The sequence below is a fragment of the Blennius ocellaris genome (genome assembly GCF_963422515.1).
Source record: "Blennius ocellaris genome assembly, chromosome: 19".
Taxonomy (NCBI): Eukaryota; Metazoa; Chordata; class Actinopteri; order Blenniiformes; family Blenniidae; genus Blennius; species Blennius ocellaris.
In genome coordinates, this window is record NC_137668.1 from 22,687,612 (window position 1) to 22,714,600 (window position 26,989).

The window sequence follows — 26,989 nt, forward strand, 5'->3', positions numbered from 1 at the left end:
TGCACGTTAACACCTCCTCTGCTGTTATCACTGCAGGCTTCATTTCCACATGAGAATCGATGAGAATCGATAAACAAGCAAACCATTAAGCAGAATAGAAGAATGGAATTGGAATCAGAAAAACAGTCTCTTCCCTTCTCACTGTTATTAAACTTTTGTGTTTTTCACTTGTAAACGAGGCTTTAAGTACGTGCTTTCAAAGCTTATAGATTTTCATTCAAGAATCGGGATCGGGAATGCGTTATATTTACAACGGCCCCAGATGTTAAATTGTTCTGCGGTGGCTGTTTGTTTCCCCTCCTCGTCCTTATCCCCTTCATTCATCGGTCCAGAGCGAAGTGAAGCGGCCGCTTCCTGACACAAACCGGCAATTTCTGTAATCGGCCGGAAGGTGTTGAGACGTGGCGCGATTAAAAGGATTCCTGCGGTCTGAATTGACTCGGGGGTCCGGTCACGGACAAAAAGCCCAGTTGGCGAGTTGTACGGACAGGTGTACCGCTGTTGCAAAAAAAAAGGGGGAGGAGAATGAGGAGAGAAAGGAAAAAAGAGAGGGGATGGATGGATGGGAGGGGAGGCCGTCTGGAGAATAGGGGCTCAGTCAGATGGTGTTGAAAAGTGCCTCCACCTGAACGCACCGCTGCATCCTAATAACTCCTCAGTCTCTGGCACACACGGAAAAAAAAACAAAAAAAAACACACCTTATGCTCTATCTTTCTCTTCTTTCGTCTGTTTTACTCTTTATCCAAGCAGCTGTGAAGGGCACACACCTGGCTAGCATCCATCTGGTGTGTATGTGTGCGTGTGCGTGTGCATGTGTGTGTGTGTGTAAAGAGGTGCACTGGGTTGATTGCTGTCACCACCAGTATGATCTCTGGGACTCCGCTGCCATGGCGATGGCTACACAATGTACAGTACGATCTGACCAATCGTGGCGGCACGACGCCACACTACAAGCTTCCTGTGGAGAAGCCTCGGGATCACTGTGCGTGCGTGCGTGCGTGCGTGCGTGCGTGCGTGCGTGTGTGTGTGTGTGAAAGGGAAAGAAAAAACATTGAAGAGCATCAAGATCCCAAAGGGTTTTTAGAGCGGGGGCGTCAAACATGAGGCCTGTCGGCCAAAAGGCGTCTTGCAGGAGCCCCACCAGAGCACCGGCACTCTGAAGAGCAGTGGACACAACACGACACTGAGACCTGAGCTGAGGAATGGGCATGAGAGCTTGAGTTTTGTTGTCCAAAGCCATGGCATCAGGGTGAGTTTGTAAAATCCTGCATAGTGCAACAGATTTAGGAGTGTTTTGGACATTGCACTGTATTCTGCAGCAGAAGGTTTCATTAAAATTGGCTTTATGTTGAGATTCTAGCAGATTTTTTTGAGGTAATTGTTTGGTTTTGTGGAAAACATTGTCGTCGCGTGTGCTCTGCGTCACAAACTTAAACTTTAAATTGAAAAGTTCTTATGGCACTATTTCATCAGTCCGGCCCGTTCAAGATGAAATGGAGCTGTATGTGGCCTCTGAATTAAAACATGACACCCCTGCTTTAAAGTTGAATGATTTGCTTTGTTGTGGCGCAGAGTATACATGATGAATGCTCATATTTTTTGCAAAACCAAACATTTACGACTAAAAATGACTACAATCTTAACATGAAGCCAATTTTAATGAAACCTTCTGGTGCAAAATACAGTGAAATGTCTCCTATAGTTGTTTTTTTTTTTTTCTTTTTCACAAACCGCATGGCTTTGAGGCTAATGCTCATTTGCTATCTTTCATGGCAGCGTCACCGATACGCACAGCTCGGGTCTCAGTGTTGTGTTGTGTCGCTACTCTTAAGACACTTGTATTAAAAATAAAGATAATCAATGTTTTCTATAAAATGTCCACAATTTGCTTGGTGGTTTGGCCGGATTGGAGGTTCTTGCGGTCCAGTTTGGTCCCAGGGGCCTCAGGTCTGACACTCCGGTGTAGCTGGTATTAGAAGCGGAGTGCTCCACCGCCTTAATAACGCGGTAATCAAACCTATTAGTCAGCCCCGCCAGACTCTCTTGGCCATGGCCAAAGAAAATGCCAGTTTAAGACCGTCGGTGCTTTTATATCTGCGAGCGGAGAATAAATCGCACCAATGCATCTCCTTTGGTTATTTTTTACAGATGCCCTTTGTTAGACGCCGCTGGAAATTGCCAGGCAAGCAGAGTGGTTGTTCGATGGACTATTTTCCACCTGGATTGATTGTGCAAAGTGTTAGACACTCTACAGTAGTCTCTCACACCTTCCTGCCATTGAGAATAAACCTTTTTTTTTTTTTTTTTAATGTTTTTGCCAGTCCGGTCCCTGCAACAAAACGCCAACAAAGCGGGACACGGGTGTCACGTGGAGGGAGGGTCAGTTCCTTATTGTGTGACAAATTATCTTTCAAAGAGGTCTTCTTCAAAGGAAGCCCCCCCTTGTTGGAGCGTCAAATTGCTACCTGGCGCCTTCAAAGTTCCCCGCCGTCGCCGCCGCCGTTCCTGCGCCGAGCTCGTGACGGCGGAAGGGAATTATTGGCACTCAGGCAGACGGTGCGGCCAATTGACGATAACAGCGCGGAGACGTGTGACACGTCGCCATCCATCCGCTTTCTTCTCCTGCACCCCTCATTTTGCCCCTCTTTATCTTGTCTGTTGCCTGCTTTCCATTTTCTTGTCACTCACCGTTCTCATCTCGCTTTATGGCCTCTTGTTCTCTGCTATCTTAAAAAAAAAAATAAGGAAATGCAGCAAAACTGCGTCGATGCATTCAAATGTGAGACTGCAAACTCGGACTGTTGACTCATTATTGTCTATTTTTTCCCCTAATTGTTGAATAAACTATTTATGAGAAGGAAACTTTGAGGAATAAAATGTATCATCAAAATGTGACGATTAATGGAAAACAAATTTAAGAATGACATTGAAGTGTTGAAAATTGCTGTTGAATTATCAAGGCCATAGTCAAAATACACTCTAATCCAGTCTTTACACGCTATTTTAACTAATTTAGCATCTAGTAAACTGTCAGACTGTTATTGGAGAATGATGCTGATGGTTGATTTTGTATTGAAACCACACACACACACACACACACACACACACACACACACACACGCGTGTACAGAACAATATGCTGTTAACGTTGCCAATGGGAGAACACAGACGTTCGTATGGACAGACGACTAAAGACTACTTTTCAAAAGCTTCCACCTTCGCAGCCGTTTTCGTCGAATCTGAGCACAATTGTCATGTAAAGAGACGTGAAAAAAGTAACAAGTTTTCCGTTTTCACTTAAAAACGTAGCTTATTTAACTGACATTGACAATAAATTCCAAAAATGTAAGAATAAAGTCTGTACTTCATAAGCAACGATTCTAAAGACAAAGGACAAATAATGAGTCCAGATATGGCCTCAGTATTCAGAGTTTATTACCCAGTTGCTCCCACAGAAATGTCTTCATAGTTCTTTTTTGTTGCCGAAGCCCCAAATGATCTACAAAGAGACGTCTCTGTTTTTCTCTACTGCTCATCAGCCGGAGGAAGACGACGTGGTGCTGACCCCAGACGGTACGGGCGAGTTCATGACCTTTGAGATCCCGCTGAGCGACTCGGGCTCAGCGGGCCTGGGGGTCAGCGTCAAAGGGAACCGCTCCAAGGAGAACCACGCCGACTTGGGCATCTTCGTCAAATCCATCATCAACGGCGGCGCTGCCAGCAAGGCAAGTGACCCTCCGGGTTGTGACGCCAAACAATACTGCACTGGTTTTTGCTTTTGAAGTTCCTCCTTAAGGCAACGGTACCAAGTCATGTTTTGTTAGCGAGTCGAAGAGAGGGGGTCCGAGTGAATTCACGAATGCGTGGCGTTCCCGAGGAACTGAGCAGACAAACGCGATTAGATCCGCTTCTGGCTTTTATTGGATGTTTCTTTTCGGAGAAACTTGTGATCCCTGAAATGTGCGGCACACAGAACCGCCTCCGGAGCAGCTGCAGAATGTCTCCTCTGCTCAAAAAACTCTTTGAGGTGACCCGTGTTTTATGAGCCGCGTCTCAAGCTTTCCCCCCACGACGTCGTTTGTCCGCAGGACGGGCGGCTGCACGTCAACGACCAGCTCGTCGCCGTCAACGGGGAGTCCCTGCTCGGGAAGACCAACCAAGAGGCCATGGAAACGCTGCGCACGTCCATGTCGGTGGAGGGCAACAAGCGGGGGATGATCCAGCTCATCGTGGCGCGGCGGGTGGCCAAAGGCGGCGAGGTAAAAGGGGGGGGGGGGAGGAGGAAGAGGAGTCACACACAAGAGGACTCCTATTTAATTGTGTTTATTTTAAAACCATTATTCGCATTCTAATCATGAACCGTGACAAAGATGGACGGTGGAGGTGAGCAGCTCAAGACACATAGAAGGAAGGTGAAGAATGGCTGTATTTCGCCGGAATGATGAATGAGACTGATTTCCTCCACCGCGCTTCTGGAACCGAACCGATCCCCCACGTAGGTTTTTTCGGTAGCTTTAAGATAGCTGGAGGAGCACCTTTAGGAGGCCAACGCGCCACATTGGAAATCTTCAAACAGTCCCATTTCCTGTGCGAGATGCGCGATTATGGTCTCGCACGTCGCCAGCCCGTCATTCCGCGGTGGGCCTTGATATGATATCTGAGAAGCACTTCACTGAGTTGTGATTGACAGCGCTGCAGAATACCACTGTAGGATAGGCAGATAAAAGATCACGCATTACGCCGAGGTGGAAATTTGTCATGAGGCAAACCGTCGGGAGTCTGGAAATAGCTGCGATTCAAGTCTGTAGCGATGGGAAACTTATTTCAAGATACTTTTTTTTCTTTTCTACACAGTAGCTAAGAGATGATTTCGACGAACGTGGAATGTTTGGTCCGTGTTTGTGCATTTCGGGTATGAATAGGAGTGAATTCTGCTCTCGCTCACGTCCAGTCGCCCCACAGCCAGAGGTTATAGATCAGGTTTGATTAGTGTTGCCGCGGCTCTAATTGGACCCTGTGTCCTGTGGCTGTGTGTCAGTTTGGAGTCCCATGCTGAGCCCTCGCCTCCTCCTCCTCCTCCTCCTCCTCCCTGCCCTTCACCCTCCTCCCCCCAGCACACCGTCTTTCCTCTCCTCGCCGCCACTGCCCTCTGCACTTGTTTTGTTTTTCTCGTTCTTATGTTAACTTTCAACTCCTTCCATTAGAACTTGGCATAAACACAAGCGCTGCCTGGAAACGCCGCGATCTGAATGAGGCCACTGTATTAATGCAAAGACGAGGGAAACGGCAGGAGGTCGATGATGCAACCGTTCCATGTAATGCTTATGTAACTCCACGATATGTCACGTCACTATTACGAAACTGTTCTCACAATGCAATGTTACGTCCATATTATATATTACCCTGACATTGAAATTGCAACACAATGTTTTCGGGACATTTTATTCACGTCACATGTTTTTGTCAAACACTATTATTTGCATCACAGTACAAGAGCTCATACAGAATAGTTATTGTTGCCATTGGTGCTTCAGTTATGCCGCATTAGCATGTGTCAAAATAGAGAGGAAATTCAATCGTGACCTCGAACTTTTTGTGTATCTAAGTCTTATTTTAAAGAGACCAAAACATGATCATGTTTCAGTGTCAAGATAATACCAAAGTTGAAATTCTGAACTTTCAATATTTTATCATCCTGATATAATTTTCTTCTAAACATTTGTACTACTGAGATCATGTGTTTAGTTTAGCGATCCAACTTTCCTCATTTTCACAGTGTCTCTCGGGGATAATAAATATTTTCAACACTGAGGCTCCATTCACACATTTTAAGTGAAAACGCATCGTTTTTGGCATTGACATCTCAGAAAAGTTCCATGTTTCAAGAATGAAGCATCAAAGCGCGGCGCCATCCGCTCGGGAAAGATAAAGGCGCCAAATGTGGACAGAAAGGATTTTTTCGCGATCTGATCCTTCGTCTTAAACGGCCTCAGTGGAAGCCTTCAGACTGGAAAATCATCTGATGTGATCCCAAGACCAGAAGGTTGACTTTTTGTTGCAGTTTGTCAGAAAAATTCACAGATCCAGTTGATGTTGCACTTTCCTGATCCCTCTCACCTTGTTAGGACGTGGTCTCAAAGCTGCTTTCCTCCTCCTCCTCCTCCTCCTCCTCTTCATCCCTGTTTTGGTGCCCACCTCCTGACTCTGGGAGAGGACACACGTCCCCCCCGGGGAAGCTCAGCCCCCAAGGTTCACTGAGTTCTATCGCTTTGGTCCAGTCACTCTTCTGTCCTCTGTAATCCCTCACCAGCAGGCGAACAGGTAGAAAGATGGACACCGAGCCCAGTCACATCTTGAGAAAATTACAAAAATCTATCTTTTCTTTTTTTTTTTTTCGCCCCACCCCCTCATCACTGTCGTCGGCGGGATGAAAAATAGCGTTTTTACATAGAGGTTTATTACATCTTTGATCCATTTGGAGACACAATTTAGACGGCGGCTTTGACAAGTTTGTGTATCGCGTGATATTTATTTCGACGTTAGTTGCTATGAGACGGCGAGTCGCCGGCGTCGCGGAGGAAGATGTAAAGAGAGGAGCAGATGTAATAGTGCATTTTAGATTCCATCCATCAAAGTCCCATTACAGGAAATCACACGTCCCGGTGTTCTCAGGAAGCTTAGTGCTCTGAACAGGTGCCATAAAGTCAGTGGAGGGTGTTTTAATATACTCGCGTGAGAGAAAAGATAGCATTGTAAGAATCTAAGGTCAGCTGCTAACCCGGCGCAAGAAAAGCAGAAGTTAAATGTCGTCGCAGGCTCCCGGCGGCGAACCCCCCCCCCCCCCCCCCACCCCCCCTATTCCTCTTCTTCTTCCTCACCCGGGCACCAGTTTGCCACTGTCACCCAGCCGAATGGGACCGAGCACTGGAGGCCACCATTGAAATGAATCAGATCCATCACTGTCTGCAGGGGAGAGGAGCCGAGCAGCACGGCCTAATGCATCAGAGGAAAGGGAGGTTGGGGGCCGGGGGGTGGGGTAGGGTGGGGGGGGGGGTGGGGGGGGGGGACTTCATTGGGTGCAGCCTTTCCAGGCCACCCCACACCATAAACTGCACTGATTTCATCATCACTTTGCTTAGTCCTCTCAGCCAAACATCATCTTGCTGGAGAAGATCTTGTATTGTTCCTCGCTAGTTTAAACCCCCCCTGTTATGTTTGCTTTTGAGGAATGAAGTATTCTAGTAATACATGCTCCGCGTTCCCTTCAGTTTGAAAGAACGAACCAGCAATAACCCCCTCATGGATCACACCAAATGTCAGATTCGTAAAACACCTCATGTTCATAACAGTGATCTTAAACGTGTGTTTTGCAGCAGATGGAGCTCTGAAAGTCAACAGACTAACCAGCAACCCTCGTCCCTTTTTTTTATTTGTCTTGTCATTTTGCTTTTGTACCACAAGGTGGTGTAGTGAGTCACAGTCAATCTTCTTAGGTCCCGTTTGCATAACGTTTTTTCGAGTAAAAATGAGAAGTTTTCACAGCATTGTGGGGCTCCTTTTTCACAACAACAGTGTTTGTTGTCACACAGCTTTTTGAAAACAGTTGTCGGGGCGGAACTTTTGGAAAATACCCCGTCTTCATGCGAACGCAATACTTTCCAGGCACATATAAATCTATAGATGCATACATTATATTGGGAGTAAATTGTGTAACTTACATTGTTCAGGAGCGGTGTACACAACAATACCACAACTACAAACATCGACTCTAGTGAATTCTGAGTGTGACGACAATATGTTGCCAACATGAACTGACATATTGTATTCTGTTACCTCCGAGGTTAAATATTTCTGTGTTGTACACACACACACACACACACTGGGCTTTAATCCAAACCTCAATCATCACAGCTTGGTGCTTGAACCTAAAGATTTTGACCTTGCCAGGTTGCACCACACAAGTGTATTGTGCTCCAATTTTTCGATACCCCACAAAGGGAATAAAACACGAGGGGGAAAGAAAAAAAAAAAAAAGACACTCACAACTACATTGTCTACACAAACACACATTTTGCTCAAGGTCTTCCAGAGGCCCGTCCGCTTTCAGCAGAACTTGAGGCTCAGACCATCCAAATAGATGCTCTCAGTGGCAGAGACGAGTGTTTCAGTGGGCGGGTTCATGCCGCTGATGGCCCATGATTAAGCCCATATCTGAGGTGGAGTACCTGGTCTATTTTGCTGCCATTAAAGCAGTGGCGACGAGTGGCCTTTGCCTTGGTTGAAAATGAGAATTTTCAACAGCCTTGGAATATGGGGAGGGAAAAAAGAAGAAGAAAAAAAAAAAACCTTCACCATGATTAAGGCCGTATTCAAGTTAAACAAAGCAAAGACCCACACTGTGCGCGTGTGTGCTAATTTAGCACAAACTCAGAAGGTTCACGTCGCCCATGTGGACACTTTACTGGCCTCATCTGAGCTGTAAAGTACCGGCTTCTTTCAGTGCTAAGCAGGTCAGCATAAGTAAAAAGTAGGAAGTACGAGTACTAACCTTTAGCTGCTTTAGCCCAATGCCAAGTACCGATACGAGTACTTATTAAATGTAATAAAGCCTAATTCATACTCCATATGTGAAGGCTATGCGTTTCCGCAAACCACCTCCACATAGTCGCTGTGTCGAATTTACGAGCACCAATATCCTTGAAGGCTCCGGTGTAATCCTGCATCCACAGTATGCACAGGACAGAGCATCACGTAATACTTACAGGGTTGTATCGAGGGACTTTTACCAGTATGGCGTGTAGAATTGCACCCCAACACTGATATTGGTATCAGACCCGATATCGGAATCTGGTATCGGTATTGGACCAGATACCTGATACTGATGTCAATATCAGACCTGATACCCGAAGTAAAATGTCCTGAAAGTCCAACTTAATACCAATATCTTGGGTTAAAACCCATTCAGAGACAAACATGACTGAAATATGTGCCGTTCATAACACTTTGACGCACAAACACTCTGCTGCATTAGTCCGGACCAAGAACAATTAATCCTGCCGCCCCTCCGCCCCCCCGCTTGAAAAACTACCCCTCTGCCCCAGATAGTCCAGCGATATGATTGGTCACTGCCAATTTGTTTGAAGCATTGTAATTGCATCTCTGCCTCAGAGACTCTATAATTTCTCCTCTTTCTATATCTGCCTTCTATTAATACATCCGCACATGTGTTTAAGCAATTAAACTTTTGAGGGGAAAAAAAAAATCTCAATTCCATTAGATTTTCTTCCCCCTTCAACCACATTATCTGAACTTTCGCCAGCTTCCACTTTTCCACTGATTCCGCTCTTCTTTTCCTTTTCTTTTTTTTTGCTTTGAAATATCTGTACTTTGCTTTAACAAATCGGACATATTCACGTTCGTCACGTCCCACTGTGACAATTTGAGCGCACGACCAAGCGCGAGTGTTCTGTGGGATTGTGGTTCGCCGGCGGGAATGTTAATGATATAGTAATTACGCATTAGACGGAAGAACCTGCAATTACAATTTTCCATTTGCTTGAAGAGTAATTTCCACTGATTTGGAGTACAAATTCAAGACTTTGGTAATCACGCACGAGGTGAGAGGTGTGGAAAAAAAAACAAGCTGGCGATGAACGGGCATCCCTGCGAGTCGCTTGCCACAATGACTTACGACCCGACTTCACCGTTCACTTGTAATTTCAAACCTGCTCTTTTGTTCACCCCCCCCCCCCCCCCCCCCCTCCCCCCGCTTCGTCGGCTGCCCTCCAATCTGGCTAAAACCGACAAATTGACCATTCTGCAAGCAGAACAAAGAAATCTGGCTTATCACCAGACATCGTCGGAACTCATTTTGCCACGGAGGAGATTAATAGGAAACTACAATAGTGGCTGATGTGCGAAGACGTGAAGCTGTATTATGCAAAATGTTCTAAGCTGGGGGGGGGGGTGTCTGAGCACGCCGCGGCCCCTTCACCTCGCCCTCTTATCTAGTTGAAGAACTTTCACTGAGTGCGCCGAGCTTTTGTCTGGACGTGCCGCGGCAGTTCATGATATTACTGAGATATTCATCAGGCCGACGAGGAGCAACGCCCGTCGTCGGATTTCATTCCCGCGATTTGGAATTCGTCACGCGACGCGCGCCCACGCCTCTCCGCGCATTCGCAATGTTATTGATGATGGAGATCTCCGACAGTCGTCTACTATTTTGACAGCCTCGTGCGTCTTTGTTTTTCTTTTCTGCCGTCGTTGTCCTTCTTGACAACTCGCCCCGTATCTCTTCCACCGCAGAAGACGTCGCCGCCTCTCCTGCTCGTTCTGCAAATCTCCAGACTTGAGTTGAATTTCACAGTGTGCTATTTATACATGGCGGTGTTTCGCCACCGAGTTCTCTCATTTTAATTCATGAGACGGGGGGGGGGGGGGGAGCCTCCGCCTGAAGACGGCGGCGCTATCATTCCACTCGTCCGCTTCACCAGTGATTCCCCCTCCCAGTTTGTTTGATTCCATTTCTTGAAATGAAGATATTTCTGACTTTCACTTTAATTTTTTTTTTTTTTTTTTGTGCTTGTCTCAGCAGAGCGCTCCATCAAAAAACCGCCCAGAGACATAAATGTAAAGCTTTTATGTGAAGCGTTCCCCATCTTTTGACCACTTCAAAGACTTTCTAGTCCGGCAACCCTAATTATGTCAATACCACATGGGACTCAAAAAAAAAAAAAGAAAATGAAAATACTGCATTTAGTCACCTGAGAAATATCTTTCTGGTTTCCTGTTTTCTCATTTCACATCGTTCCACTTTTATAGAAATATTGAGCGGCCCCTGCATCACGACATTTAATCAAGATAAAATTTGTCCTTTACATTACAGTAAAACTCACACGTGTTCTTCATAGATGAGGTTAAAATTCATGTTTAAGGAGATTCTTCATGATCATCTCCTTGAAGCACTGGCAGGATCATGAGACAGGTGTCAAATTACAGCCACTCGATGCTGTATGTCAAGTTTCAACACTGGAGAAAGAGGCTGCAAACAGATGCAGAACAACAATAGCTCATAAAAATTGTTTGAAAAATGCTTTCTAATAAGAGATGAATCTTATTGAGCCGAACTCAAGTCGATGTATGTCTCTGCCCTCAATAGCAATGTTAAGTTTCCACGTGTTCATTTGGGAAAATGAGTTTCCCTCTCCTGCTGTAATGGATTCCCACTATGAATAAGGAGCTGAATAAAACGCGCTCATGTGATCGTCCCTCAAATACCGAACAAAACACTGACTGTGTCTCTTGATTTAAATTAGGTCACGAGATCATATAAAACAGTCTGTTGCTCTTACTTCATTTCTAACATTCAATAATATGGTGTCAGGTCAGGTCCCGTTTTTACAACAATTCAAGTGAACATGTCATTTTCGCATTTCCATTGTATTTGCCGTTTTGAAAACGATGCATTTTCAGTGGCCCCAAGCACCGTCGTCATATAAACTGACCCCCATTAAGCCCGTTTTCACTTGAAAGTTTTCTGTAAATGGGGTCTCAGTTCATTCAATCTGGTTTTGGACTAGTTTGTTAGACGTGAGCTCATTGTAGAGCCTGTTTATTAAATTGCAGAGTAAAGTAGATTGGGGGGACCCAAAAGTTTACCCAAAGTTCAATTTCAATTAGTTAAGTTTTGTGATTATGTATAGTTCCTGAGTTGTTCCTAAAACTTTACCCCATATGTGTTGTTGTGGGCAAATCCAGACAACCTTTAAAAACATGGCTATGTAATGGATAAGGCAAGCTGAAACTCTGCTTCATTATTGATGAGAAGCAAGTGAAGCTACAGGAGGATCGGCCCTGCAGAGATTTCCATTCCGTGCTTTTATCTTAACATCGTTGCATCATAAGGACGTTCAATCACGGTAACTTTGTTAACTCGGTGAAGAGCGAAGACGTAGCGGCTCGTTCTGCGTATGAAAGAGCACCAGTGAGGCCTCTGCAGCATGCCAATACGTTTGTTTGCAATCTATTCCAGGAGCGATGCCCCGAGTCACGACCAGAACGTCTATGCAAAGAGACAAGGGGGGAAGGAAGTGGCCGGCCCTCGAGAAAGACGCTCGCTCGGAAAGAGAGAGAAGGGCTGATCGATAGAGCCTTGAGAGAGCTATCAATCAAAGCCCGGGCCGAGTAAATTATGGTTTTATTAGTATTGAGCTGACCACTGCTGGGAGAGACCTTAAAACATTGAGATGCCGACCCTCAGTCCAGGCAAGAGGAAGAGGGAGAAATTTGTGTTGACCCCTTCCTTCCTCCCCCGGTGTAATATAGACTGATTGAGGTCCGGTTAACTCCTGACATGGAGGAACTGCTGCTCCCCTGTTGTCATAGTAAATTGGAGTGATCCATGAAACGAGGGGGGGGGGGGGGGGGGGGCGGGCACGGAGCGGTGCACTCTGGGAAATGCAGTTCGTGGTGACACGCCGACCAAATTGAGGAAAGTAGATCGCAGTGCTGCGGAAATGCAATCGAAGTGCTGCCGGGCCCTCGTTCCCAGCCGGCTCTCTGAGGACTAACTCATTTAGGAGCGGCAGGGGAAACTCAATAGGACCAATTGAGAAAATAATATATTGAATCTCGTGGCTGAGTGGGCTGCTCGGGCATGGTGGATGACTGCGGAGGTGAAGTATGTGCTTTAGTGTTTAGGAACCCAAGAGTTAGGCAACGTATATACACAGACACTTGGCCTTCACTTCACATACCGGGCTGTCATAAACACAGTTATTTGACAACCTTCAGCATGAAATTGGCTAACATGAGTAGACAATTATCCACAGAAGACGGAACGAGAAACAATTGATCCATACCAAATAGAATGAACGTTAGAGGGAAAGTCTTACACTGATTTGATTAACTGGGTGAACAGTGGTTAACACAAACATGTATTTGAGTACAACTGTTGACGCTGAATCCCGGTGCTGAGATGAAAACAAGTGAAAATGTTGAGAAAATCTCCCATAGCAATAAAGTATTTTGGTCTATCTTTTTTTTTTACATTTTACAAATTATTTTTTTTTGTTTATATACATAAAACAATGATTAATTGATAAAAAAAGACGGTAAAACAACACTAGTACTAATAATATGAGAAAAATATTAATTATCATAACAACAATAATAATGGCAACAACAATATCAATAATCTGTCCAAAAAGGACAGCAAATTAAATTTGCTGTCCTTTTATTTTATGAGAAATAAATGGAATACATTATAATAAAATACAATGAAATAATGAAATGAAGCCATTTACACAACAATGTGTGCCTCTACTGTTTTTGCTGTTTGGAAAGCCCCTCGGTGTCACAGTGTGGATCATGTGATCATCAGAAGACAAGTGTTGAACTTATGGCCCAATAATCTTTGTCCTCAGATGACACTGCAGTGAACAATTTCCCTGCTTTCCCCAGTGCTCTTTTTTTTTTTCACTTTCACACAGAAACTAGTGATTTTGTGGTACAATGCATTGTGGGAACGCAGAATTAAAGTTTTTTACACAGCACATGTTCAGCTGCATTAGGTTTTATTGCTGGAACTGATCCTCTATCCAGTTCGAAGCACAGAAAAACACTCCAAGCTTCTTTCTCTTCGGTTCGAATCGGAACGAGCGTGATTAGCTCTTGCTTGGCTGTTGCTCACATTGCATCAGAAAACAGTCAGGATGGAGTTGTGTTTTTCTTTGCTTCTCCCTGTATGACCTGTGTGCCTTTATAACCTCGGAAGCTCAGCCGTTGGGTGATCGGCGCTCCTCCCCGACAGGATTCAAAGGTTCATTCGCAACGATTGTAGTCTTTAGGTTTCAACGGCCTTTACCACCCTCATGCTATGCTGCTGTTTCGTTGGAGGTCATATTTGCTCTGTCTGCTGTGAGCCCACATCCCAGAATTTGTTGCAGCCACTGCACCAAGACACTTCTTATGTTGTCCGTCACAGACCCACCGGTGGTGCAACAGTTCACCCAATACCAGAAGCCCGAGTTATTCCAGCAGTTATTCTCAGTTATCCTGCCGCTGTGCTCGTTTCCTTGTTTCTGTCGTGTTTTTTTGGGGGTGGATTTGAAGTTTTTGCGGAAAAACTCCGAAAAGACTCCGGGAAGCTGTGGCATTAGGTGAGGCTCTGGATGGCTGCGAGAAGCTAATAAAAGTGGGGTATCCAGCCAACAGAGAGGTGAGTTGTGCCTGGGGCAGGATGCAGCAGCTTAAGGATTGTAATTACAGCATTATGGTGGAGGTTGACTGGATTAGGGCCACGGCAGCAGGCTGAGGCCGGGATGGAAGGCCAGGAAATGGCCATGGACTCGACATTATTAGCCTTAGTTGACAGCTTAAGAGTGCGGCTGTCAACACACGGCTTCTTCCACCTTGCTGAGTGCTCAAGGTCACAGTGATGCTGATGCACCGGCAAAAAAACCAACCATACATTTGTGCAGAATCGTCACTGAACGACCACAAATTAACACATGCATTGAGATTGTGTCCACACGGACGGTGTCACATTTATTGTAGTTCTGATCTCAAATTAGGACATTAACGTGTTCACATTGAGGTCCCGTTTACACGACAGCGTTTCAGGTGAAAATGCATCATACTACAACTCACAATAAGGAAAAGCTTCAACATAATGATATATATTCATCACATATCCTCAGTGTTCAGTCAACGTCCACAGTGCAATATATTTATACCTACTGTTTGTTTATTTTCCGCCGTGCTTGCTCTTTGCATACTCAGTTTTATTGGCTTTATCTATAGATCTTTCTATTCTATAAATCGGTTTTGCTTGTATTTGTCGATTTGATCTTTTTCATAGATTTTATCTTCAATTCCATTTCACATGGATAATGATAAAACTATTCTCTTCTATTCTTTAATTTTTGTATTTTGAATGAATGAATGGTTTATTTCGGTTACAGTTTCAGTAAAATTGCAGTTGATGAATTTTTGTGCAGTTCATGGTACAAGTTCACACACCTGTGATTTTTCACTGTTTCCACAATGTACTTGTATTTTTATTCCAGAAAATGGCAAAAACATGCCAGGACACGAGTTGGCGCTCTTGGTGGTTTTTGTAAAGAAACCACACACACAAAGTCCAATTTTCCCCGGTTTCCATTCCCCGCATTTTCGAAAAGTCATGTTTTGAGCGGCTTGGAGCGCCGTTGTCGTGTGAAAATGTGTAAACGGGGCCTCGGTGAAGCCGACGTGAGCTCGGCAGCTGCAGATCTCGCCCGGGCTCAGTGCGAGTCAAAGTGCTGTGCCCTCTCCCTCAGTCAACAGGATAATCCACTCGGGGAAAATGACTAGATTAAGGCAGATTAAATGCATGCCGAGGTGATGAGAACCCCGGTGTAAGAAAGGACTGAAATCTCTCTGAAGACATTGGATGGCTGAAAAGAACAACTTTCTGGACTAATAAGCTGCTGCTGTTCAATCAAATCTTTATCTTCTTGTGAGAGGCGTCGCCGTGGCAGCTTGTTCCTCTGCTCAGTTCAGCGTTTAATAAAAGAGAAACCCACCGACGGTGTGTGTTTAGGGGAAGGCAGGTGCGCGCCGACTCATGGAAGTGTCACAGCTTGTCAAATCCGCTCGCACCGGTCAGTAAATATTCACGAGTCAGCAAACACAGTGAGACGGCGCGGAGGCATTAGCATGCACCGGATGCTGACTTCGTTAATACTGAACACACAGAGATTAAATTGCCACAACTTTTGACTCTGCGTCGCGATGAGTTCAGCGACTGTTTGCCAAAGAAGACAATGAATGCTTTTCAAATCGACTCTCAGACACACGGCAACACATTAACATAGCAGCCGAGCCGAGCTGTTTCGTTTGACACTATATACATGGACTCTCTCTCTCTCTCTCTCTCTCTCTCGCTCTCTCTCTCCCTCTCCCTCCCCCTATCTGATGCTGATTAAAAAGTGCACAAAGTGCTTGAATAAAGGAGAGGAAGGCGAGTAAAATAAATCTTCATTTCGACAATTTGAACCTTATTGAGTCGGAATCATCCAGGGACTTGCTTTTTATTAAAAGCCTTGCAGTGGCCACGGCTCTGATTGTAATTGGGTTGACCCAACACCCCCCCCCCCCCTCCCCATTGCTATTACACACTCCCTGTATTTTCATACCTTCAAGGGACTTTTTGCATTGACTTTCATTTACTGCAGGCTTACTCTGAACTCAGTCATAATTAGTGTGTTTTCTTAAACCCTTCCTCGACAGTGACCTCACTGACCTTGAGAATTCACGTAAATGTACATCCCCGCTACAGGGATGGCTTAATATAATAATTTAAGAATAACATAGTTGGCGTCTGACACGTGTTAAACCTGGTTTCAGATGTTGGGTTGGTTCATATGTTCAAGACCTCGCAACGATGGTGAAGCAAGGCCACAGACACATTGTTTGTGTGACCTATGGACTTCTATTCGTTTATCTTCGATAGCGCTTTGTCCATGTAAAGGTTGTGGGTTCCAGTTAAGGCAGGGTAGCTTCTGACAAGCACATCCCACAGCAAACGCAAAAAAAACCAACCAGAAAACAGACAATTGCATTTGTTCCTATTGTCAATTCTTGGACCTGGACAAACAGCCATGCCAAGGATTTTCAATTAAATTCAGTTTAGCGCCGAATACAACATCAATTTCATGTCATACACTTTCACCAAGAAAAACCAGCAATTTGGAAGAAGAACCATGAAGCTTGACTTGACTCTTGCACTTAATGGAAACATACAGTTTAGTATGGACAGTATATGTTGGTCGACGCATGACAGGTGGGATCTACGTCCCAATAACGTCCCGCTTTCTCAACCTCACTAAACCTCCCGATTGTATTAAGCCGCAGATGATTGATGTTCTCAGGTCACGCTCTTCCCGGGAGAACAACCATCATCCATATTACACAGGAGTTTCATCTCACACGCCCCTGCAGCTCTACACCCTCTTGTAATTCCTTTCACTTGTTTACTCGGAACTTCCTGCGACCTCCCATCCTCTCGCTCTTCCACCTCATCCTCCTCTCCCGTTCAACTTTCTTTTTTTCTTTTTTTTTTTTCCGTTCCCTTGTGTTTCTCCCTTTCCTCCTGGCCGTGAGCCAGCTGTCTGTTGTGAGACATCAATATTAGCTCAGGCCTCCTGCTTTAAAGCATGCTTGAGGTCCGGGGTTGAGCTCCACAATACTATCTCTCCGTGTGAGGGGAGCTATCTGTAATAGGCCCTGTGCTGGGAGTCGTCCTCCGGTGCATTTCCCCTGATGCCGACAGGCTGCGGCGAAGGATTGTGGAAAATAACGGCTGGTTTTATTCTCCCTCTCTCTCTCTCTCCACACGTGGAAGTGAGACTTATTTCCCCCCGTCTTCATTTTTGACTGCACTGCCAAAGCTTTGTGGTCTCCACCCTGAAAGACTACCTTTGACAGGCCATGAGCTTGCGAGGACTGGACGTACTCTTCAGGTCCAGTGGTCCCAGACCTAAAGGCTAACCACAGAGTCACCCCCTCCACCCCCCTCCACCCCCTCCACCCCCCCAGCCTGACTCAAGCGGCGAGAGTACAGTGAGCTCGATACCCAGCAGTGCAGCACATTGACCACATTGCAAATGTCACTGGTCCATTTACCGGAGCTCATTGTTAGAGACAGCTGTCTATTGGCCTATGGGAAATCCATGGAGCTTTATCCAGCTTCAACTGCTGCAGGACGCGTTTCACCCTGCTGAACCAGAAAATACCGACGTGGGCCGAGATGGATACTGGAGCCGCGGCTTCCATGTTTCTTGAGTATTGATGGCGCCGCGCTAAAAGCCATTTGACATAGACCCGTTCCTTCCTTTTGTGTGTGAATACTGTGGAACTCCGTGGCCTCGGCGTCCGATTCTGCCGAGATTCAGCTTTGATTTTTATATTTATCATTGAATGCCCATTTTTAGATGTTTTTAGTGATGAATGGTTCAGTAAAATGTACTGAACATGTACTCAAGGCCATTTCTCAAACTGGAAAAATTGACTCCCAATTCCACTTTAGTGGTTATACATACCTGCCCCCCCCTCCCTCATTGTACATGAATGAATGAGTGTTGTCAATGAGATTTACAGGATGAAAAGGTTCACTGCTCAATCTTCAAAGCAATACACCCACCAACAACTAGACAAAATGGGTTAAACTATATGACAACTGTAGAAAGATGGATTCTATTACATTTTGGGGTCAGTTTGGACATAAAAGATCCATTTGCTCCTTGAATAATTTAGGTATTTAAGCACTAATCCAGAGGTATCAAACACATTTTACCGACAGAGTGCCGACGCAGTGATGTAATAACCTTTAAATTTTAACTTAGACTTTTTTTTTTTGTTTGTTTTGGTTCTGAGTGTACATAAACAAATCTCCATCTTTTCACAGAACATTACGAGCATCTCAACATAAAACGAATTTTAATGAAACCTTCTGGTGCAAAATGCAGTAAAAAAAAAAAAAAAAGAAAATCACAAAAACCCTTTACAAAATAAATGTTTTTACAAAGTTATGTTATAGAGATTGACTCTACAATACATTTTCACAATGAGGTAGCTGGCGTTCATGGCAGCATAACGATATCTCTGCTCAGGTCTCATTGTTATTTTGTTTTTACTATTCTTTAGAATTTGTTTAAAAAAAAATGTTTTTTTTAATTCTTGGAAATGTTTACAATTGGCTTGGTGGTATTGGCGGGCCTGTTTGAACCCCATGCACTCACCAAACGCAAACACGACAACATAGCGAACTTGTTTATTCTTGTAGCCATGACGACGACACAAACAGTTGTCCAGGGACACATTAGTCTCACTGACATCAACGAACATACCAACGCCATCTTGATTTCCTACAGCGAAGTGAGATCTCCTCTCCGTCTCTTCCCCTGGTTCCTACAGGACGCTCTGGCCAGTCCTCCGTTGCTGGATCCTTCCGGTAATTCCCTCCTGGACAGCCACGAGCGCCACATCTCCCACTGCTTCTACGAGACAACGGAGGGCTCGGACAACATGTCCACGCCGCGAGCTAATTCCATTAGCCGCATCGGTGAGTTTAATATTTCTTTTCTTTCTTTTTTCTTCCCAGTCACTCGTTTAGCAGCTTTGTGTATATATTGACTGCTACGGGACAAAAAAGGCGCAAATTGGATTTTTTTTTTTTGTCTCTTTTCAACCTCTCTCTTCCCCTTCGCCTTGCTGGGAAGTGTGGTTGACCTTCTCACCTCCACGCTCACTGAATATATTTTCCCCATGAATTGGGTGTTGTCTGTAATCTGACTTTCTCCCCCAGATCAATTTGGCATTAATACCACCCCCCCTCTGAAATGCTTGCATCTTTCATAAGTCCACATCACCTTCAAAGCCTCCCCCCCCCCGTCAGTCATTCTGCGGTACGCTCTTTCACTATTCAAACCTCCGAGGGATTACCGTCGGCATCAATCCAGCCCTCCTTCACTCGCGCTCATCACTCGCTTCCACTCGGGTCAATTCCCATTCTACCCAGTCGACATCAGCGGGCCGAGATCTCTGCTCTCCAGGTGTATTAGAACTGGCAATTCAATCCTCGAGCCGTCGCCGCTGTCATCTCGGCATCGACGAGGCTCCCGCGTCGGCGTGCTCGCTGAAGGCGATTGCATCCGTGCGGGGCGGCCATGCGTGCGGGGCATGTTGGTGGAGGATGATGCCGTGTTGTCAGACATTTCATGTTCATATTCACGTATAACTTGCTACTTTAGTCGCCATCTTCATTTTTTTAATTCCCTTGCAGAACCGCTTCTCTTCTGGTTTTTTTATGATGTTTACTTGCCGTTTTAAAGTGAAAATGCAAAGCTTTTGGTGCATTTTAGGGTTGTATTTACACAGAAACGGTGCTTGGAGTCGGTGAGATTCTTAAAAAACAGTCGGTCTCCGTGGAAATGGAGGAAAATGCAACTTTTTGACAACACTCAGCCTCCGTCTGCTGCTGCTCATGCGCACCATGAGGAGATGGGCATTAACAACAATGGCAGCGTCCATATTCGCCTGGGACTTGGTTAGTTTTATAGTTGACAGTCGTCGTAATAATCCAACTTCTGTCCATACGAAAGCATGTTTACTCCTTTCGTTAACATCTATAGCTTATCATTATCTGCCTACACTCATAGCCTGGCATGCTAACTCCATTATTTTCAGTGTTTCTGTCATTTCCGTGTAAACAGAAATGGTTTTCAAAATGATGCTGCAGAAATGCTAAAAAAAAAAAGTGCTTTCACTTGAAATGTTGTCACGTAAACGGGTTTTCAGTTTTCTTCGTCCAAATTCTTTTCATCGTTCATTTCTTTCCACCGTTCTCCCGTAGTCAGTAGTTCTCCGTCTTTTCACCTCCCCCCCCCCCCTTCTCTGCACTGCTTTGTAAAGTGAATTCATCATGATCCATCAGTTTTATCTGTCTGTCCGCTCTCCTGTTTCTTTTTTTTTTTTTTTCCCGGTAACCTCGCCATCAACTCCCCCAAGAGCGGTGCCACTCTGCCACTGATCGTAGAAGATCAGAGACTGTGTCGGAGGCATCTGATGGTTAATTAAGCCTCCAGATCAATAGGCCTCGCCCCTGACACTCTATCCCTCCCTGTCTTCTTCTCTTTTCCTCTCCCTTCTTCTTCTTCTCCCCCCCCTCCATCTGTCTCTTCTATCACGAGTCAAATGGTCTCAAATTGGTGAGTTTTGCCTCTCACTTTGCCTTATTTATTCCGCCGGCTTTTTCCAACTCCAGACTCCTTCAGAACGCCGCTCTGATCACGCGCGGCAGCTGATGGAATTTGCCAATGAAACTTCAAGGGCGCCCAGCCTCCGTCTCATCCCGCGGAGCGCCGAGGCAAATGAGCCGAGTGAGAAAGTTTTAGCAGGCGGGGGCGGAGCGGGTGACTTATCACAGCCGTGGCTCAGTGGAGTCTCAGATCTTTGACTCGGCTTGTCTCGCTGCTCAAAAATGTCAGTCTCTATTTTTTTTTGTATCTTCTGGCTGTCTCTGACTCACACCCTCATTAACCTGTACCTGACAGGTCTTCATCTTCTAAACTGACACAGTTCTGGTATTTAAATGCGTGACGCCCTGACAGCTGGATTTGTATCTGTTACAAGAACACTGTGCTGCCGAGCCGAGGTGAAATTTAACACCTGAAATGTTGCAGCGGCCTCTTTCTACATCTCCCCGTTTTGCTGGAGTTACAGAATATGTAAATGCCAAGAAAGCATCAATAGTGGGACCTTTGTTGTTCGTGCTTGTGTTACTCCCACAGACTCAAAGTTACAGTTAATGAAATAAACATAAGCCCAGACAAGTGAACATTTAAGAGCCTTCAGACTTGTTATTGATACCTTATGCAACAAAGCTATGGTGATTATAATGTGACAGAGCAACCCCAGAAGGAATAGCTAGCATGAGGTTGTTTCATATTCAAACAGTTTTAGTCAAAGTTTGCATGTCCTTCTTTTCATAAAAATGATCATGAAACGGGAAGTGATGTTTGGGGTTTTTTTGGACAATTTTTCTTTTCCTTTTTTGCATTCAAGAATATGTTTTTACAACCTCCAAGTTCTTTTTTCCTCTTTTCAAGCATCTCTTTTCAGGGCACCACAAGGCTCCATTGTAAGCCACTCTTTTATTATTCTGCTATATGCTACTATTTTTCAAAATCATATCCACACAAGAGCGTATGTGTACGGAAAATGCTGGTGTTGCTTTTGAATTTGGATTTTCAGGCTGATGACATAACAGCAATTCAAGCCTGAAATTCAGCAACCACATTGAGACAAAAACTAAATGAGCATTTTTCATTTGAAAGTGGTTGCAAGAATTCAAAGGATCAACTTCGGCATGTGACTGTGGAAACGCATCTCACATTGACTTGTAGAATATGAAGCATCCAGGAAGAAGTTTACTGATCGTTTCAGGTCAATAGAAACAAGATCAAGCGGCTTTTTAATTCACACACATGAGGAACAAACTTCCTGAACACCTGAGGACTGCTACTACACTCACATCTGTTAAACACAACAGTATTTGCTCAGACCTATCAAATAACAATCGGTTTTGCTAATTATATTACCTTTGTCTTAATAAAATGTCGACTTGATTCTTTATGTTCTTAATTGCTTAAGATTAAGACGCTTAATTGTCTTGTTTTCAATTAATTCCTTTATTTCCTTGCCTTAATGGTGCCATGGAAGTCAATTTGCCTTGCGTGGTTTGTGAGAATGTCCTCAGAAAGGGGATAATTATTTCTTAATTTAAATATTTTGGTGTCATCATGAAGTGAATTCAGATGCATCCAGTTTGTTTAAGAAAGATCAGGTTTTTTTTGTTTGTTTTGAACTTAAGTGCATCTCTCGGCATGTTTTCAGACGAGACGCATCATCACACTGCGTCTTCACTTGAAAAGACACCGCAATGTGTTTCCCCGTGTGGATGGCGAGTGTCTGCAGGCGAGACAGCCCGTAGATGTTTGCTCTCCATCTTCTTCTCCGCTTTGTTTCAGATGGGCTCAGACTTATTGCCTGCTGCCCGGGATGTGACAGCTGTGGTTAGAGGACAGATGTTGAGATGGGCTCAGCAAGGTCAGGAAACACTCACCCGGCAGGGCTTGACTGACAGCTCCACGCTTTTTCTGGGCCTGCGAAATGACTGTATCATGAAGGCCAGGTGTGTGGCGTCCGGGATGCTCTGCGGCGACGCACAACAAGCGCGTCCACGTCCAGGTTTGCCGTCTGGTGGTACAGTTTCCGGTGACGTAAGCTGCTCAAACGGTGATTACTGACAAAACTCTGAGGCATCCGGCCTCTTAAAAAGAGGAACTCTAATCCAATCAGGCACCGTCCCCCTGCTGCTTGGCTCCATTACAACGTCTGTGCTGCTATAAATGAGCCAAGACACGGAGGTAAATGGGACAGAATGGTTGTGCGGAAGAATTAAGACCCGGCTATGATGGTGACTTATTGCAGATGGCAGCAAGTCAATACGGGGGAAAATGTAAACTCTCGACTTCAGCCAAGCTTTGATTGTTATTATGCCGTCTGTGTTTTGTAAGAGGGGGAAGAAAAAAAAAATGTGCAAGGTCCCTTGGATGCCTTATCTCACCTTACCCAAGTATTGATCGGACAGAGGACAGTGGTGTGTATCCCCCCCCCCCCCCCCCCCCCCCCCCCCAGTCACAGGTAGCTCGCAGCCTCTCTCCAGAAACAGTAGGGATCAGTCTTCGTCCTCTTGGGGGGGTTGAATGAATTACAGGAATTATAATAACCATGGCAACAGCAAAGAAAAGCTCAAAACGACACAGGAGACAGGTGCTATTAAACCGGCGCCGTGCCATCATATTGATTGTGAGGGACATTTCGCAGTGATCCCCCCCCCCCACACACACACACACACACACACTAGTATTCAGGGCTGTCATTCAGAACTATCTGCAATGTGTGCAATTCGCCTGATCAATAGTAAGAGGTAATCCTGTTCTCTGTTTGCGCCGCTGAGCCGTGCGGAGCTGCGATATTGTCGGCTTTAGCTTTGCACATACAGGCACACCAAGCGTCGTCGCAGCTCGCAGGTGGCGAATATACAGTACGCTCCGCTTGACTCCGAGCTCAAATTACATTTTTGTTCTCCTCATACCTTCTTTTTCGATGGCTTTTCCTCACATCCACGCCCTCGTTCTGCCCTCTGGGTGTGGTAGGGAGATGGAAAACTGGCAACTCCATGAAGAAACAGGAGACAAAGAGGAAAAAGCTGATTTAAAAAAAAAAAAAAAAATGGAAGGGAAGTACGGAGCAGAGTGGAAAATCTCCCGCAAGGGTTTGTCGCAAAGGTTGTTAGCATCGCACCCAGCTTCGCCTTCCGTCCTGTCTAATTGAAAAGCGCCGCGAGGTGTGGACTTCACCTGCCGAGGTGCAAATTGAGATCCGAGGGCCAAAGTCTTCCGTGGAAGTGGCAGTCTGACCACGTCAGGATGTACATGAGTCAGCGAGACGGGGGGGGGGGGGTCACAGAGGAAGAGAGGCGTTCGAGTGGAGGTAAGGGCGCAAAATTCTGCACTCACTCACTGACCCCAGTCCAAAATGAGTTTAGTGGCGAACGGCAAAGAAGATTTAAGTTGACTAGAAAAAGTCACTTCAGTCATAATGGGCGTCAATGACACATTCAGTAACCTGTTACTGAAATCTGATGACTTTTCTCAAGTAATGAGTAAAGTAAGGGATTACCGAAGACGCTTTCTTTGAGAAAGTCTGGCTTTTTTCGGGGTTGAATTGGTCAGATGTTGTTTTCACTGGCGCTGCCGCGACACCATCTTTGATGTCCTTTGATGACCCTTGCAGCAGATTTCCAAAGAGGACGTTGGCTGGCAAAATAAAAAAACATAACGACTTCGGTGCAATCGATTTGGGAAACTGCGGTTTGGGAATTTGTGGAAATGAGTGTTGATGGTCCTGTTTTGGTTTATTCTCTGTGCAGAAGTGAGACCTTTGATGGAAAGTTTAATTTCAAGATTTTATTCTGGTAGAGTAACTTTAAAAGCAGCCGTTTGCTGAATCGCACACCCTCCAGGCTCTTCTGACAGAAATCCAGGCTCATTCTCTTGTTTGCTTCTGACGCATTGCATCTCATGACAACCCCATTGTAGTCAAAAGTCCATGACGTCTCCTTCCATCCAGGTTGCTGTGTGCTGTTTCCATGGGAATCTCTGGTTAATTTTACATCTCTGTGTAAGTCTTAAGAGTTTGATTTTCCCTATTTCGAAATCAGACATCTGGATCACAGTGTTCTAAAATGACATGCTGTCGTCAAGCCAATCGAGTAAATGTTCCGGTTGGTGGTATCGACGAGAGGATCCCAGGTGGTACGCTGTTAAATAAAAAAAAAAATAGCACTGCTGTCCCCTGGTGAGCATATAAAGGCTTTAGATCCCGCTGGTGTGTACTTACCGTGATTACCTGCTGCATTCCATGTATGGGTGTGATCGCCGTGGCAGCGCAGATCAACTAACGATCCCTCCTGCGGTGGGATCGATAGGCCAAAGTGTCACGGAGGAGAAGGACGCGAGACGGGGAGAGGCGGGAGGCGGTGGAGCCGCGTGATGGACGGAGACGGACCGGGTGGTGTCGGAGAAAGAAGATGGAGTGCGGCTAATAGCGTGACCCCCCCCCCCCCCAACCTTTACGGCTCAATGTTTCGACGGGCAGAAGGCAGGAGAAGAGGAGAGTGAAGCTCGGAGGCGTCCAGGTGGCCTCTGGAGTCGGAGGGAGCTCGTCCGTCTCTGTCTGCGCCGACGGCCCGCGGGCCGGACCACGTCTCCGCTCCAATATCGTGAAATAGCTTCCGCGGGGCCGAGCTCTCCGCCTGGTCGGCTGCAGCAGCGAGAAACTGGACTAATCAAGCCTGTTGTGCTTTTCCTAAAACGTATTCGCTTAGCAGGCGGAGAGGAATGCACAATCATGGTACTAGTTTACAAATATTTCATGCTTCTCCGTTGTCTAAGGTCGCCTCCAAGAGTTTAATGTCCGAGCATTAAAAGTAATGACCGCAGTCATCAGATTGACTTTAATTGCTCTCAGCTGTTGACTGCGTTCATGTTCAGCCTTTGCGTTTCCATGTCGCTGCTGTATGGCGAACCCCACCCAGTGGGTGGTGGCATGTGTGTCCGCAAGTGCAGCGATCTTTAATCACAGTGACACCGCCGTGTTCCCGGTGAACTTGTTTTCCCTGCAAACATTTAGCAAGAAGCCCTTTAACAAATACCCAACAGCCTCTTTGTGACGGGGCCCCGGCCCTGCTGCGAACCATTAATCATCATTAGAGTAATATTTGTTCCCATGTGGTCTCACATATACATACTTCCAAGGTATGCTGATTGCTCGCGATGGTGAAGTGATATTAATAATGAAAGGCTTCAGTGTTCTCCGGATGGTCGGAGTTTACCCAAGAAACCGTCCAAAGAATTCTCGGTACATGAATACAGATGTTTGTTGTTGTTCTCCTTCCCGGTAACATTGTGATGCAGCATTAAAAAAAAAATTTTTTTTCAAAGTTTAAGGTAACGATAAGCTTAGACCATCTTCCTTCATTATGTCCCGTTTCCAAGTTTCAATTGGAAACGCATTGTTTTTAAGCATTTTTGTGTTCCGCGTTTGTAATGCAAATGATGTCCGTTTACACGGAAACGTCAAAACATTAAAAACAGACGTTCTGGTGGACAGACGACCAACTTGGGTTGTTATTACGTTTACTGTCAAAATAACACTACCGAGGATATGGACCGGTGTGCATGACAACATTTTGGAAATGTTTTCCACCGTTTTCAATTTGTTTTGATAAAGTTGCCTTTTCAGTGGCTCTGAGCACCGTTGTGGCCTAAAATGATACTGTACTTTACAGCATATACTTACAAAAAAACAGTAAATAAGCTGAAATGTCACACTAGATAATTAAAAATGTATTAAATTTAAAATAATAATGATTAAAAATGTACTACTTACTTCTAATTGTTGGTTCAAAAACACAAAAACAAAGAAAAAAAACTAGAAGTGATTATCTAGTTCTAAAAGGATGAACTGAAATCAACACGTTGCTCCTTATGAGTAGTTTTCTTGACTTGTCCTGTCCTTGTTAATCCGTACAGTCCTGGACTCAGTCTCAGTCGGTATATTGCTGACTGCTCCCGTTTCCTAATGATTCTCACCTTTCACTTCATCCCTGTGGCCTCGGCTCCGCCTGTCCACTGGCGGCTTATCATACGTGTGTGTTTCCTTTTCCTTCTTGAGGCAAGTGGCCGACTTGAGCCGCTCTTCGCCTGCAGAGTTCGCCGCTCGTGTCAAAAGGTCCCGGCAGGAAAGTGTTCGCCAAGTTTGGAAGAACGCTGACAGAATGTAATTAAAACTGAGTAAAATTCCCTTCCCGACATG

The 26,989-nt window shown here is 45.2% G+C and overlaps 1 protein-coding gene across 1 annotated transcript in view; it reads left to right on the forward strand.

The window, feature by feature from the left end:
• Positions 1-26,989, forward strand: part of LOC308144074 (partitioning defective 3 homolog) — a gene marked incomplete at its 5' end in the record, with an annotated part of 381,275 nt that overhangs the window by 199,277 nt on the left and 155,009 nt on the right. Inside the window, 3 exons of the mRNA XM_080515105.1 lie at positions 3,541-3,726; positions 4,090-4,260; positions 18,962-19,109. Coding sequence (XP_080371231.1) covers positions 3,541-3,726; positions 4,090-4,260; positions 18,962-19,109 — 505 coding nt within the window. The remainder of the gene's footprint in view (positions 1-3,540; positions 3,727-4,089; positions 4,261-18,961; positions 19,110-26,989) is intronic.